The sequence below is a fragment of the Strix aluco genome, chromosome 18, assembly GCF_031877795.1.
Source record: "Strix aluco isolate bStrAlu1 chromosome 18, bStrAlu1.hap1, whole genome shotgun sequence".
In the NCBI taxonomy this organism is placed as follows: domain Eukaryota; kingdom Metazoa; phylum Chordata; class Aves; order Strigiformes; family Strigidae; genus Strix; species Strix aluco.
Window position 1 is genome coordinate 6,523,666 of NC_133948.1, and position 14,484 is coordinate 6,538,149.

Below are 14,484 nucleotides of genomic sequence, written 5' to 3' on the forward strand. Positions count from 1 at the left end.
CTAGGGTCACAAAATGTCAGGTGGAATAGGTGGGTGCAAGTTTCACAATATGTTGATTATGGAAGATGATTAAAACTGTGTATGACTGTCAAACCAAATATACAGCCAGTCACTAGCATAAAACAGTCACTAGAGATTTAAAATTTAGTAAAAATGGAAGGATCAATGGAAAATGTTGGCTTTCTATAGATAAACTCCAGCAGTCTCTAAGCTTAAGCAGTATTATTAATATTGAATTTTCTTGCTTTAGGCCATTTTGATTTAGGCCATTCTTCAAATGGGTAGCATAACTTCAATTAGGATTTTTTTTTTTTACCTGCCAAAACAAGAGCTCTGTATGAACTTCTTAAGAAAGTAAGAGAAACTCAGAGAGTAGATGGTACGCAGCTATTACATAAGAATATTAGAAAAAGTAATTCAGTATCCTGCTGTAGGTATATTTTCTGATACATGCTGTATCTTTTCACACTTTTTTTCATTCCACTGGGAAATAAAAATCATCAGTAAGTCATATTATTTCTACATCTATAGTATAACATAATAATCAGAATAAATTTTTTATAGTACCAGAGCACTCCCAGTATCTCACAAACAAGAACATTAAACACATAAAACACTGAAATGTTCAGCAGATGAAATGTGAAGAGAAGAAGTCATATAAACAATAAATACTAAATCACTGTAGCAGGTATAAAAAAAAGGAAAAAAAAGCCAACACCCCTGTATCTAAAGAGAGTGTCTGTTTTTCTCCAAATAAAATAAAACCTGTGGCAATGATAAGATGTAATTTTATTCAAGGCTATTATTGCTTAAACATCTCTTGACAGTTGGTTGTATTTGTGTCAAACTGGTGTTAAATACACTTAAGAAAGGAATGCTTTCTGAAACAATCTTGAGATCTTTTCAGATGAAATATTTCAACCTGTGAAACAAAAATCCCAGTATTTTTTCCTAGGTTAAATTTAATATTTCAGAACTGTTACTTTGACTTGAGAAAACAAACAATTCTTGTTTTTTAAAAGTTGAAACATTCTTCCCCCGCCTTCCTTCTTTCTCAAGTAATTTTTAAACAATGGTTTTCTGTAAGCAGTTTTGGGCTCATTAAAAGTCAAAAGCATTTTCAGTCAAAAGAAACATTTGTGAAAGATTCAAGAGAATGATCTCTTAATTATTAGTTTGAACACAGTAGAAGTTGGATTTGGTCAACATATTTGAAGTTGAAATTAAAAAAGCCCTACCTTTATAAAAACAACCCTATGCACAACATAGCATTTCATAAAGCTGTGTGTTTATTGTGTGCCTTACTTCAGTTTTTATTTTTAGTTTTGGCATTCCATGAACCAAGTGCACACAAGGAGAATTTGGATCCACAGTTTTCTTGTGGCTGCAGGATGATCAGTAGCTACAGGGTAGTCCAATAGGGTAGACAGTCAAAGATGGGGGAAACCAGCTCCACTGCAGACATGCTGTAGAACTTAGTCTCTCTGTCTACGTCATCTCTCAGCCTGTAAAGAAGGAATAACAGCACTTCCATCCTTCAGAAGTGTGGTGAAGCACTGGAAAAAGATTGTGTCGCTTTGACAGAGGAATCGCATTAATAGCAGTAATAAATTAACATGGTCAGCCTTGGTGGCCCTTTCACTAGGGTGGTGAAGGGTGGTATGCAGGTACAAGGGAGTAACCCAAGAGGGTTGGATCAGTGTTTCAAGCTGTTACTGGTGTGGTAAAGAAGCTGAAATACACACTTTGTTGATGAAGGTATTGCAACTTACTTACAACAGACCTCACATTTTTCAGTTGGGAGTTCACAGCATTTATAGCTTTAAACCCATATCCATCAAGGTCTAGCACTGAGATTGATGATGTTCCTATACTGATTGATTTCTAGGAGGCCAATGATAATTGATTAGCATTTCCATGGTAGTTATTTTATAATGTATAAAGCATTTAGGGAATGGTATGTAGATCATGTAAATTGATGGGTGCTGTCATAAGGATAAACAGAAAGATCAGTTAGACAGGTATATAATACATAGTTAAAAATTATATTATTCCAGAATAAATAATTTAATTTTTCTGCTAAGTTAATGTGACAAAAAGAATATGGGAAATATAAAAAAAATTATTTTCTAGAGAGTAGTGGAGGGGAATATTTCCGATGACTGTAGTGACCTGTCTGAGGATTTTCCATCTTTAATCATAAAATTATGAAACACGTTAAAAGTCTATGATTTTAACAAGAAATGTACATAATAGTTTGAGGGCTTCATTAACTTGTGCTGGTCTATCTGGTAGCAAATTGGCAAAGTTCATACTGCCTGGGGGGCCTGCAGAACTACTTACTATAAAATCATCCAGACAGATATTTGGACTACATATCAAAAAAGCATAGTCAGCAGGTTAAGGGAAGTGATTATTCGCTTCTGCTCAGCGCTCATGAAAGCGTATCTGAAGTACTGTCCCGTTTTTGTCCCCTGATACAAAAGAGATGCTGACAAGCCAGAGTCCAGCAGATGTCTTAGGGGGCTGCACAACATGACATGGCGAGGCGGGGAGGCTGAGGCTTTTCCTTACTGCCAGTGAAGAAAAGAGACTGCTAAGGGCTGTCTTCAACTACTTAATGGGTGGTTATAGAAGCAGATGGAGCTAAACAATCTTGGAGATGCACAATGGAAATGTGGCAGGCAATGCAGGCATGTTGTAGCACAGGAAATGGTGATTAGATCTAAGGAAAAAAGTTTCTTTGCAATGTGGGTGGCCAAGCATGGGGATGGTTTGCACAGAGAGACTGTGCAATCTGCATCCATGGTGACATTAAAACCTCAGCTGAGCTCTGAGCAACCAGATCTAGCTCTGAAATTGCCCCTGCTTTGAGCTGGCAGTTTAGACTAGGTGATCTTCAGGGTCATTAACAACTTAATTCATTATGATTCTTTGTGGCAAACCTCTTCCACTTCTGTACTTCATAAACTTTTTCTCAACCTGCTCTGAACTCAGATTTTATTGTTAGCACTTTGTACTATAAATTCTGAGATGAACATTTTTAGGAGCTGTTTAGTCGAGCCATTTTCTTTGTAATTGCATTTGACTGCAGAACCTCTACAGCAGAGCCACTATGAACTTTTGAAGTGCCAGGGAGGTTTGATTTGCTACTTGCGTTTCAGTCAAGCCTTTTGAGGTAACCTTTATTAAAGAAACAAGCCATCTTATAGAAATCATATTTCTTCACTAATGTGCAATCTGAAGAGCTCTCCAATTTTACAGTATAATAGTAAAATTTACTGTGAATTGGACAGGATTATTGGTGGACAAAGTTAATCACATGTGCACTTACAGGATTGCACTTGCATTTTGGGAAGACTTTGATTTTTGTGTAGGTGAGGACCTCAGAATTTTGACCGTGGCTCTGCATATGTTGCTATCCTTTTCTTTTACATTGGTTCTTTCCTTTCAGCAATTATTGGAGCACTGAAGTGTGAAAACACAGGTAATAACATGCTTAGAAGAATTAAAGTGTAATTGGCAATGGATGCTACTCACTAAGCATGGGCATGCTGGCAGCCAGTTAGCGCATCAGTAGTTTGGAAGCAGTCAATGCAGTTTCTGGCTCAGCTAGTATTTGGTGAACATCAAAAAAAGATGTAGATGCTGGTGGAGGATATGGAGATATGAGAACAACTTGTGTTTTGAAGTAAGCGAAGATCACAGGAGGAAAAGGGGTCATCACAGGAAGCTGAGAAGGGTAAGGTGATCGGAGAGAAAAGGCAAAGAAATGGAAACATAAATCTGTAAGAAAAGAAGACTTCATTAGTTTTGGTGCTCAAAGAACTTTAGTTTTAACTGGTAGAAGCTACGCAGGAAGCGACAATTACTACTATGTTCTGGGTATGAGCATGTGATATGAAACCAAGTAAGAGACGTTTATTTGGTTTAAACTGTTAGAGCATTGTTGATTTTAAAAATCCTGTCCTTGTTTATGCTAGTAGATGATCTGTCCTCAAAAGCATTTCCACTCTCTGTATTCTACAGTATTGGAAATTTTTAATTGCACTTGGTTTTTTTGCTTTTTTTTTTTTTTTAATTAAAATCTCCTCTCACTTGCCTTCATCAGGAGTAACATTTTCATTTTTCTGGAAGACTCAAGACCAGCAGGCTAAGTTTCTCCCTGCTTCTGGTGGACAAGTAATTTCCAGTGGTTTCAAAATCTGTTCAAATGAAGGTGAAGGCTCAGTGGAATTTTACACCCGTGGGAATGCAATGATGAAGTGGAAAGCAAGCTTTAGTCCACCAGGTAAACCTTATTTTTTTTTTTTTAATTAATTTCTTTGTTATATTTTACTTTATTCTTGCAGAGAGATGTAGTGATAAGAGCACAAACTCAGGAAAGAGAAGTGGATATATAAAAATAGCTGCAGACCTCTGTGCTTAAGAATTCTCTTGATGTGGGGAGAGAGAGACAAAGTACAGACTGAAAAAACAGTGATATTGTATTATAGAACTTCGCCGTTCAGTAACAGTCCTTGGACCTAACTTCCAGTTGTTTCTGAAGTGGAACTCTTACTGACATCAACAGATTAATGAGTGCTTAGATGGAAACATGAGTGAAGAATGCAGGATAATCCCTGACAGTTCTCAGTATATTCTAAAACTGGATATATGTGCTGTCCTCTACTGCCTCCTTAATTAAGACTTTATTTGGTAACTCCCTAACTGGGTGTTTAGCGCTTTAGTCATTTTGTTATCTGTTGAGTGACAAGTTTTGTATACCATGGCATAGTATTAATAAACATTTTGGTATATCATGTATCTTACTGCTTCTATCTAAACTGTGTACTGCTGGGGAGTGGTATTAGCTAGTGACTGGAACAAATTCTGGTCTTCTAGTAATGCTGCTGACAATCACTAAATATTTTCTTGCCTAAATTTGACTACCTGTACACTTATAAGACTTTCTCACCTCATAGTAGCAGAGTTTTATAAAGCTTAATAAATCAGTTTAGAAATCTTATTTTAAATGGTAAGAATTCACATATTTGTGGATTATCCAATCCAAGTGAAAATTATTATGTTTTCAGCCTCTCAGATATGACAAAGAAACTTTTAATTAGTCTATTTGCTTGTTCTCCAGTTCTTGCAGTCTTTGTGTGGTTCTTGCTGAACTGAGTTTGAGACAGTATTGAAGAAACTTCACATCTTGGCCAATAGTACTTAGCAAGCGTAATTTATGAAACTGCAGTGAGCCCAAGTAAGAGTTCAGACAAAAGCTAACAGGCATTCTGCCAAAGTATGGGCTTCCCCATGGGTATAAAGATTAAGATACATGACATCAGCATTCCATAATTCACTCTTAGCACTTCCTATACAGCTCTATAGCATTGCACAAGTCAGCAAAAACATACTGGACAGGAAAGACTCTAAATGGAATTGATTCATGGATTTTGCTGTGACTTTTAATGTTTTGCAGGTCCTTATTGGACTCATATTCTCTTTACTTGGAAATCAAGAGAAGGATTGAAAGTCTATGTCAATGGAACTCTAAACACAACTGATCCAGATGGGAAAGTCTTCTATGATTATGGAGACCCTAGTGCAAATCTGCTGACTGGGACAGAGGGGCATCAGACTAAGCGCTATGTGAATGGGGCATTTGATGAATTCATTATATGGGAAAGGGCACTCACCCCCAATGAAATTGAGCAGTACTTTACAGCTGCTATTGGTGAGTATATGTGCTGCAGTCATAATTCATTTTTCTGTAAAGATGCTGACTTAAAAATGTTTAGTGGGATTTATGTTCATTTTGCATCTTTCAGCTATTGAACATAATTTTTAGAGTCAGAAAATTCAGGTACAAATGTCACCAAAATGCTCAGCTGTCTTTGGGTGTGCAGTCTTTTCATTCTAAAAGTGTCATAAAAAATTACCAAGACCTGAAGTATCCAGCCATTGTCAGATCCCCTAGGATCAAGAGAAGAGGAGCAATAATTAGACTGGAGGTAGAACAGTATTAGGAAAGACTGACTCCAGATTTCTAACTTGCGCTCTGGTTGTTGTGTAAGTTAAAGCCAAGTCACTCAGTGTATTCCAGCAGATGTGGATAATAATGGTTATCTCTCCAGTTCCTGGAACAATAAAGACTCATATATGCTTGTGAACTAAAAAGAAAGATATCAGCTGATACATAATATAAAAGGCAAAGAATCAGAATTAGAACAAAGACTTAGAAGACTGACCAGTAAACCCTGTCAGTTGTTCTATGGATCTTTATAATAAACTTTTTGCTACAAGAAAGACTGTTGCTATTAAGTGCTTGTGTGTGAGTATCAATTAGAAAACATCCATTTTGGGAATAAAGCTATGGGGCATCTGGAACATTTGGCTTTGCTGGCAGTTTCCCTGCTTTCATTTATTCTTACTAGGTTACTGAGAGCTAAAGCAGTTACACCCATAACTCTTGTGCTTCTAAACCCATGGGAACCATTTTCACAATGGAAACTCTTTGAATAACACAGAACTTCTGATGCTTGCCTGGAAATGAGACTGGATGTGTTTGTGACTTCCAGATTTGATTATAGCAATCAAATATATTCAAAATATATTTTATCAAAAAGAAAATATAAATTAGTTTATGTGGAATTGAAGTCACTGAAAGAGAAACCCCTCCATCTGGTATATAATGAAGCAACTTATTTGCTTTGCCACACAAATAATAGTAATTGCACTCAGGTTTTTTATTTTAAAACCTTTTAGTTTAAAAAGTCATTCACATGAAAGTCTTCAAAAATTCTGATTGGGAGAGTATTAATTTGGTACAGGAAATAGTTTTAAATTTTTTTTTTTTTTTAAAGTTTTTATTAACTCTATAATGTTCTGGTCATGTGGGGAGAAAATGCTTTTGTATTTGGCTGTTGTATCTTTCAGAACAATCTAGGGTTACTATAACACTATCCATCTCAAAGCTACCATAAATCACATTATTTGATTTAGTGTAACTCCAGAAGAATGTTATGTTACTAAACCCAAGAACAGTAGATTTTCCAATTGGCCTGATCCATCTATATGTGTGCCCTGTTTCACTGTCAGAGAAGTATGACTTATATAAATACAAAGAGAACTCTTTTTTTTTTTTTTTGACCCCTTGAATTCTTGTGAACTTACAGCAAACATCCTCTGAAGCCCTTCACCCTCCCATCTTCACTCTAACAAATAATCAAGGCATCATGGAAAGTTCTTTCCACAAATGCAAATCTTGTTCAGGACTTAAGTTTCTACTTCTTTTCTCTATACTTTTGTTTGGAAAGAGTTTGGGGCTCAAAATATCTGGTTGCTGGACATTAATGCTTGTAGCTAGCTTTTGAAACACTGCAGAAAGAAAAGAGGTGAGCCCTCAAATTCTGATAAAGTTTAAATTTTGAAAGAGTTGTAAAAAATTTTGCCTGTATCCTACATTTCAATCCCTGCTGATTTTTAGAAGGCTCTATAGTAAACTCCCTGATTTATAGAGATGTTCATGATGTGAGCTTTTGTGAGTTTACTGAAATTTGCATGACATTAGGTGGTGGTTTTTTTCTTAAACATCTAGTTCACAGGTTTTCAGGATCATCTGTGAAAAATAAATTTCTAGACTCTTAATTGAAAGTGAAGCTTGAGGTGTATTTTCTAGGGGCTTAGGAATTAAAATGTAAAGAGGTGGTAGGTATACATATTTTTTTCTAAGTGTAAAGAATTTCAAGCCAATGTTATTTTAAAGTACTCAGGTGAGTTGGAGCACTTGAGAAATGTGGAATATTGAATTTTTAGCTTTTTACTTCAAAGTAGTGGACTGATCAGATTTTATAAAATTTCCAATTTGATGGATGAAATTATAACATTCTCAGAGGAACCAATGGATATTACAGTACTAATCAACATAGTAAACAAAAGTTATTCTTGGTATCTATTGACTTTGGAGGACTTAAAGCAAGGTTGAAGCTGGGCTAATGTGATTTGACATAAGAAACTTAATAGGACAGCCTGTTTTTAATAGAATGAATAATCATGTTCCTTTTGGATCTGTGAGAAAAATGTGTCCTATATATGCAACTACTCTTTGATTGTGCTGAAATACCACACTCCTGGCAAATATAAATTCTTGGTAAGATGTAAATTAGAAGAAAATTTTATTTCTCTATCACAAATGACCAATAAATCCCTTTGTACATAAAAGAATCAATATTTTTAAAATGGAGCAACTGGAAACCATCCAAAATCGAGTTTATTTTTCTTTCTTGACAAATCATTTATGACACACTCATAGGGTAATTTTCAATGGATATAGTGCTAGTGGGTGACATTTATTAGTAAAGCCAGTATTATTAATAGCAACCTCACCGTTGCTTGAAATCAACTTACCAACACATCATAAGAGACATTATCTATTAGATGCTCAAACTACTAATGAAGGTTGTGTTTTGACTCCTAGACCCCTGTTACTTGTTTTATGCAAAACTGGCTTGCCCCAAAAGCTTCAGTAGCCCACCATTTCTACCAATGTTCTTTTATTTGAGTGTGCCTTAGTTTTGCTGCAAGCAATGAAAGTATTTCCATTGGCTTTGAATATTTCTTACAGATTTTTTTTAATGTAGAAAAGTCTTTCTGAACTTGCCTTTATGGGTGTGATTTTATTTGTCACCCAAGCAATTTAAACTCAAGATATAAGTAAACATTAGCATTTGAAGATTGTAGCTGAGACTTGAGTCTCATTTTTTCCAGTGTTTGTATGTTCCCAGTCCCAGTTCATCCCATATACAGAAATACAGCAAGGTCATATATGAAATTGTCAGAAGTGCTTGCAGATTGTTATTAATTTCTGATAAGACATAGGAATTTTTTTTTTAATTTTCCCTAAATATTTTTTGTAAATGTGGGGGGAAGAAATATAGAAGGAAGATGGATGGCAATGTTTTAATTGTACTGTTGTCCTTTTTTAATTGAGATATATTTGAATTTTCCTGTTTGCAAACAAAGGTTTAAGGGTTTAAGACTTAGACTAAGTTTTAAGACTCATCTATATAAAGATGCCAAAATAAAATTGATGAGAGAATCAGTAAATGAAATGATTTAAACAAGCCTGTGTAGCTACAGTACTGAAAATAAGTAAAATTCACAGAACAGCACATATGTTACTTTCAGTTAGAACTGATTTAACCTGCATTGGGAACATCAGATTTGTTAACACTCTCATTTGTATATGTATTTTCCCCAGGTGTGCAAGTTTTGCTTTCTTCAACGCTTCCATGGTCTGTGATGACAACTACTGCAAAACCAGTGGTAGGACAGTCCTCATAACTCTTTTCTATAATGTCAGAATGTGTATCTATTACAGAGTTACAGACCCTCCTCACTTTACAGTTTTCATTAATGGCACTTATTTTAGTACCTCAGTTATAAACAACTAAAGATATGCATAGGGAGAATTTTTAGTCAATGTGGGAAGATGGGAGTACTACAGAAGTCTTAATGTAGGACAGATAAAGGCTAAATAAAGATATTTTCTGTATTAAAAAATGTAGAAATTTCTGCAGTATTTCAATGAACTTTGAAGACGTAGAACATTCAAAAACATTTAGATTTAGATTAGATGTAAGGAAGAAATTCTTTCCTGTGGGGGTGGTGAGGCACTGCAATAGGTTGTACAGAGAAACTGTGGCTGCCCCCTCCCTGGCAGTGTTCAAGGCCAGGTTGGACGGGGCTTTGAGCAACCTGGGCTAGTGGAAGGTGTCCCTGCCCATGGCAGGGGGTTGGAACTAGATGAGGTCCTTTGCAACCTAAGGTTCAACCTAAGGGACTTAAAGTCCCTTCCAACCTAAACCAGTCTATGATTCTATGATTTTGATCATTTTTCCTCGTTTCCTTTACAATTAGAAAAAATTTTTCACCACAATAACAAAATTAATTTTCATCTGTTTGGTAAGTGCAAAAAGATTAAAATAAAACTTGTATTTTCATATGCAGAATACATACAGTTAGCCGTTGCAGTGTATTTTTGCCTTCTTGCTATCTGCAGTGTCAAAGTTCTATTTGTTTTCTTGTTCACAGGGGCTTTCAGGAAACTGTGACAGATAGGACCTGAATTGCTAATGAAAAAATAAAGCTGTGTCTGTATATAGTGTTTATCCTGTCTGTCTGTCTATCTGTGTGCTTTCCTTTTCCCTTGGCTTGTGTAGCCTCCTGTGTATAACACAGCAGTCTGCTATGCCTCAAACTCCCTTTTGGGCTAAAACAATAAATAACAACTGCCATATGGAATAATTTCTGATGAGTTACATCTCTCTCCTGTAGCTCTCTACAAATGCCTATCGTCCCATCATAACTAATCTGACAGAGGAGAGAGGGAACTTCCACTCCCCCGACACCATGCTGGGCTACCTGGAGAACGTGTCCTTCAGCTTGCCCAACAAATCCTTGTCAAAAAATACTGCTCTAAGCCTGACAGAGGTACGTGTCTTTCACATCTGTGTGTGGAGCCAGATGACCCTGAAATTTCTCTAGAAGTTGAAATATTGAATGCAGCTTTGAAAGTTTTTGTTGTTCGCAGAAAATATATATGGAAAAAGCAGTAACTATTTTGCGGAGTAGCAGAAGGTGAGCATCAACTAGAGAAAATAGTTTAAAGATTTCATTAGTTCTTGGCAATATTATTTAATGCATAAATTACAAGTACCTGGAACCATGACCACACATCAAATATAATTATTTACTTGAGCAGGAAACAGAGGAGAAAATAATCTGGTTTTATTTTCAGCTGTGAGTGTATCCAATGAAGAATATATAAGTCTGGAAAAAAAATAAACATTTCTCTGCATGGCTCACCTGATCCAAAATGCAGCAGAGTTTGACAGTCATCTGTCAGGTGCAAGACATAAAGACACTGTAATCAGAGTAGTGACAGCAGCGAAATGGAGGCGTGCATGAGCTAATAACAAACTACCTTGGGTGCAGGGAGCACTGGTTGTGGCTGCACCAGGCTGGCCCTGGGTAACTGCCCAAGTATCAACTTGTAACTTATCATCTTGAGTTTCACACCTGCACTAGAGGGTTAAAAAGTTATCAATTACTGCTCTCTGCCCAACCTTTTGTAGCATTTATTGCTCTTGTAATAAGCAGAGGGCGATTAGTGCCTCTCCTCCAGCTTCTCTTTTGCAGAGTGCTGCATTATTCTTGCTGGACTCTGCAACGGCAGAGACACACGCACTGCTCCGCAGCTCTGCGTTGGAGGTGGAGAGCTGCGGGAGAGGGCCTGTTTGTGATGATGGTGTCCTTAGCTTTTGTGAGTTAATAGCTTTATCCTGCACTGAGTTCCAGTCACGGCCAGGACTCCTGTGCAGACATATCACAAATCTCCACTGAAACTAGTTCATGGAAAGATCAGGTCCAAAGCTTAAATGAGTAATTTATTTTTGTTTACGCTAATTCACAGAGGAAACAAACAAACAAACAAACAAAAGGTGTTTTCTGCAGTCTGAGCTGAGGACAAGGGCTCATGTTCTGCTAACATAAAGTTAGCCTTCTGTAAAATGATGGGCATCTAATTCCCTGATTTCAGCAGCCTAGAAAGCTATTATTACAGTAATCAGCTCTGGCCTGTGGGTAATACCAGAGTGACAAGGATTATTTACTCAGACAAACAATATAAATAAATGCTTCTGAAAACTACATGGACAGCAATTGATAGTTTGTGTTAAAAGCTTAGCATTTGCAAACTGTAAAGCTTGGATTTTATGGATCACAGTTTAATATGCAACAAAAACCCTTCTAAAAAGCTCTAATACATTGTTTCCTTTGTTTCGCTGAAAATTTTGTGTGGGCTCTAAATTGAAGATTTAACATCGTCCTGTCAGATATCGTACCTGTTTCCCACATAATTTCAGTTGCCATTTGGTTGCTCATTCATGCTATCTGATGCTGCTTTGTGTGCTATGAAAGTCATTTGCAGACAGAAATGTGGGACATGATTATCTTTAGCAATGCTATTTTGGGAAGTAAACACAAGAGAGTCCTGATCATACATACAGACTCTGTCATTTGTCTGATTGACAGTTAGGCTTTGTATTGTCTGCAGCTAATTCCCCGAAAGACAGGCACTGAGCATGCATGCTATTTTCTGTAAAGTTATCTCTGTCCTGGTTGTCATATGCCTCACAGCACAAGAATATTTGATTTAAGTGATAGGCAATAAACTTTCTGATTACTGACACACGTTTACAATGCATTTCTTCTGACAAATCTGACTTGTGTTTTCTGTTATAAAGCTGTTCTGCTGAGTAGCTCCAGCACTCCTGCTTTCCCTCCCTTTCCAGTGGTCTAACATATCCTTTTTGGAGTAATTCTGGAGTGATGCTGTGACCTGAAAAGAGATACTCACTGAATGCTCTGGGCGATTTGGCCTGGGTCCTGGGTTTAGCATAGCTGCTGTACATGCCAGGTAGAATTCCACACTGAATGTTTGAGAGGGGCTGCAAGGTTTGTGCTGCCTGAAAGTAAGCTCATCCAGCAAACCACTGGTACTGCCCTGTGTATTACGGCTTGCAAAATTATGCTCAGAAAACTTTTGCAGCTTTCTTCCACATTTCTCAGTGCAACTTTTCTATATTCAGTTGATGCTTTTAAGACATTTTTAACAAAGAAGTTTAAGCAGGAGATGTGGGTTTTCTTTCCTTTTAATTTTCTGTGCTCGCTTTTCTCCTCCTTCTATTTATCTTCATCAGCAAGACTCCTTAGGACAAGGACTGTATCATGATAAGCAAATAAACAATACCTACCATGACAGATCATGACCTCTAAAACAACCTTTAAGTGCAAAAGTTAAGCAGATAATAAATTGTACAAGTGATGGAACCCAGATATTTATCTAGTGCTGTTGAAGTATCTAGTCATCTAAAAGAGGTATTTATGTTGTAAGAGTTTAGATAAAATGGAAGAATAAGTTCAATTTAGTCTTAGTTCCAGTGTTGTCACCTCAGCTGTAGTATAATGATTGCACTTTGGGAGTTTCACAGTAGTGTTACTTTTAATAAACAAACTATTACTTCAAAATGTCACCAAGCAGAACATGATGAGAGTGCTGACAGGTAGAGATGAATTTGTGACTTGATGAAAATGGGCTTGTCATCTTAAAATAAACCTAAAAACCACTAGCAGAGATCTGCTTTGGATCCTTACCAGGAGATGTAGCGGATTAATAAATAATCAAATAATATAGTTTTATTTGTCTTTTAGGCATTTTTAAAAGCTATTGAAGACTTTCTGTTATTGCCCAACTGGATTGATGTACCAGAGGTGAGACAAAAGGTCTTAGATTTGTAGGTTACTTTGGTTGCATAATTTAACGTGGATCGTAATGAAACTGGTTGCCTCTATTATTCTTCTTGTTAGGACTTTTTGGCAGTATGACTTATTTATCTTCTCATATGTCACTTTCATATTTGCAATAAAGATCCACAGACAAAACAATTATGTCGTTTTCTTTTATAACGTGTTTCTGAGGGCTAAAATAAGGGAACTTTATCTGCTGCTGTTTCCACATATATCTGGATGAATGAAACAAAATTGTATTTATAAAATAACAGATATTGTCACTAAAGTAAGTGTTTAATCACTCCTTTTTTAGTAATGGACTTTGATATTTGAAAGTTTATATTTATTTTGTGGATCGATGTTTTTCAATGCATGTAAAATATGCGGTAGTGCTTATCTTTTTAGTGAACTGAAGCTTTGAGAGAGATTAAACCTAATATAGGGAAAAGTAACTTGTATCAATGTTCTTTATCTTCTAATATACCTTTTAGCGTGCAGAGAAATACTTGCAGAAGGAACCTTAAGGGAACACAGATTTCAGAACAGGGAGCTTTTAAACTGAGAGGAGAGGCTAAAATCAATTAAGGTCTCACTGAAGCCTGAAATGCTTTTAGGACAAAAAGATGTCGAACTGATTTAAGTTCTTAACGTAAGATCTTTGATGCCTTGCTCATCTCTGACGTAAATATATTTCAGATAAAATAGATTTCTTTTTCATTGAAACATGCATTTACTCCTTTATGGATCAAGTTTTAACCTGGAGGGTTGTTTTCCAGGGGACATATAAACACTTTGAAAGTAGCATTATACTGGGGACCATTTTAATGAAGATGACAGAAAGGCCAAACTGTAGTGTCTCAGCTTATGTTCCAATAAAGATCTGATACCAGTCTTTATATATTGTCAAAATAATCTGCTCGGTTCTTGGCCTCATTCTGGTGAATCCTGAGTATAATTAACTGTCAAGTGCTGGTAGAAGCAGAGAGTAATTTGGAGACATCCTTTAAAACATAGTATTTTATAAGTTGAGGCTCTGGATGGCATCAATTTGTGTAACATTTTATCCACTATATGTGGAAAAGGTTGTAGAGAAAGTCACATTTGACTTTGGATGGTTGAATGATGAGTCATCCAGGAATTTAACATGGC

General features: G+C 36.3%; 1 protein-coding gene across 1 annotated transcript in view; it reads left to right on the forward strand.

Annotated features, from left to right (window-relative positions):
* The window catches only part of ADGRD1 (adhesion G protein-coupled receptor D1), a 156,600-nt gene that overhangs the window by 11,252 nt on the left and 130,864 nt on the right, over positions 1 to 14,484 (forward strand). The window contains exons 5-9 of the mRNA XM_074844445.1: positions 4,112 to 4,291; positions 5,465 to 5,719; positions 9,245 to 9,309; positions 10,321 to 10,476; positions 13,258 to 13,317. Coding sequence (XP_074700546.1) covers positions 4,112 to 4,291; positions 5,465 to 5,719; positions 9,245 to 9,309; positions 10,321 to 10,476; positions 13,258 to 13,317 — 716 coding nt within the window. The remainder of the gene's footprint in view (positions 1 to 4,111; positions 4,292 to 5,464; positions 5,720 to 9,244; positions 9,310 to 10,320; positions 10,477 to 13,257; positions 13,318 to 14,484) is intronic.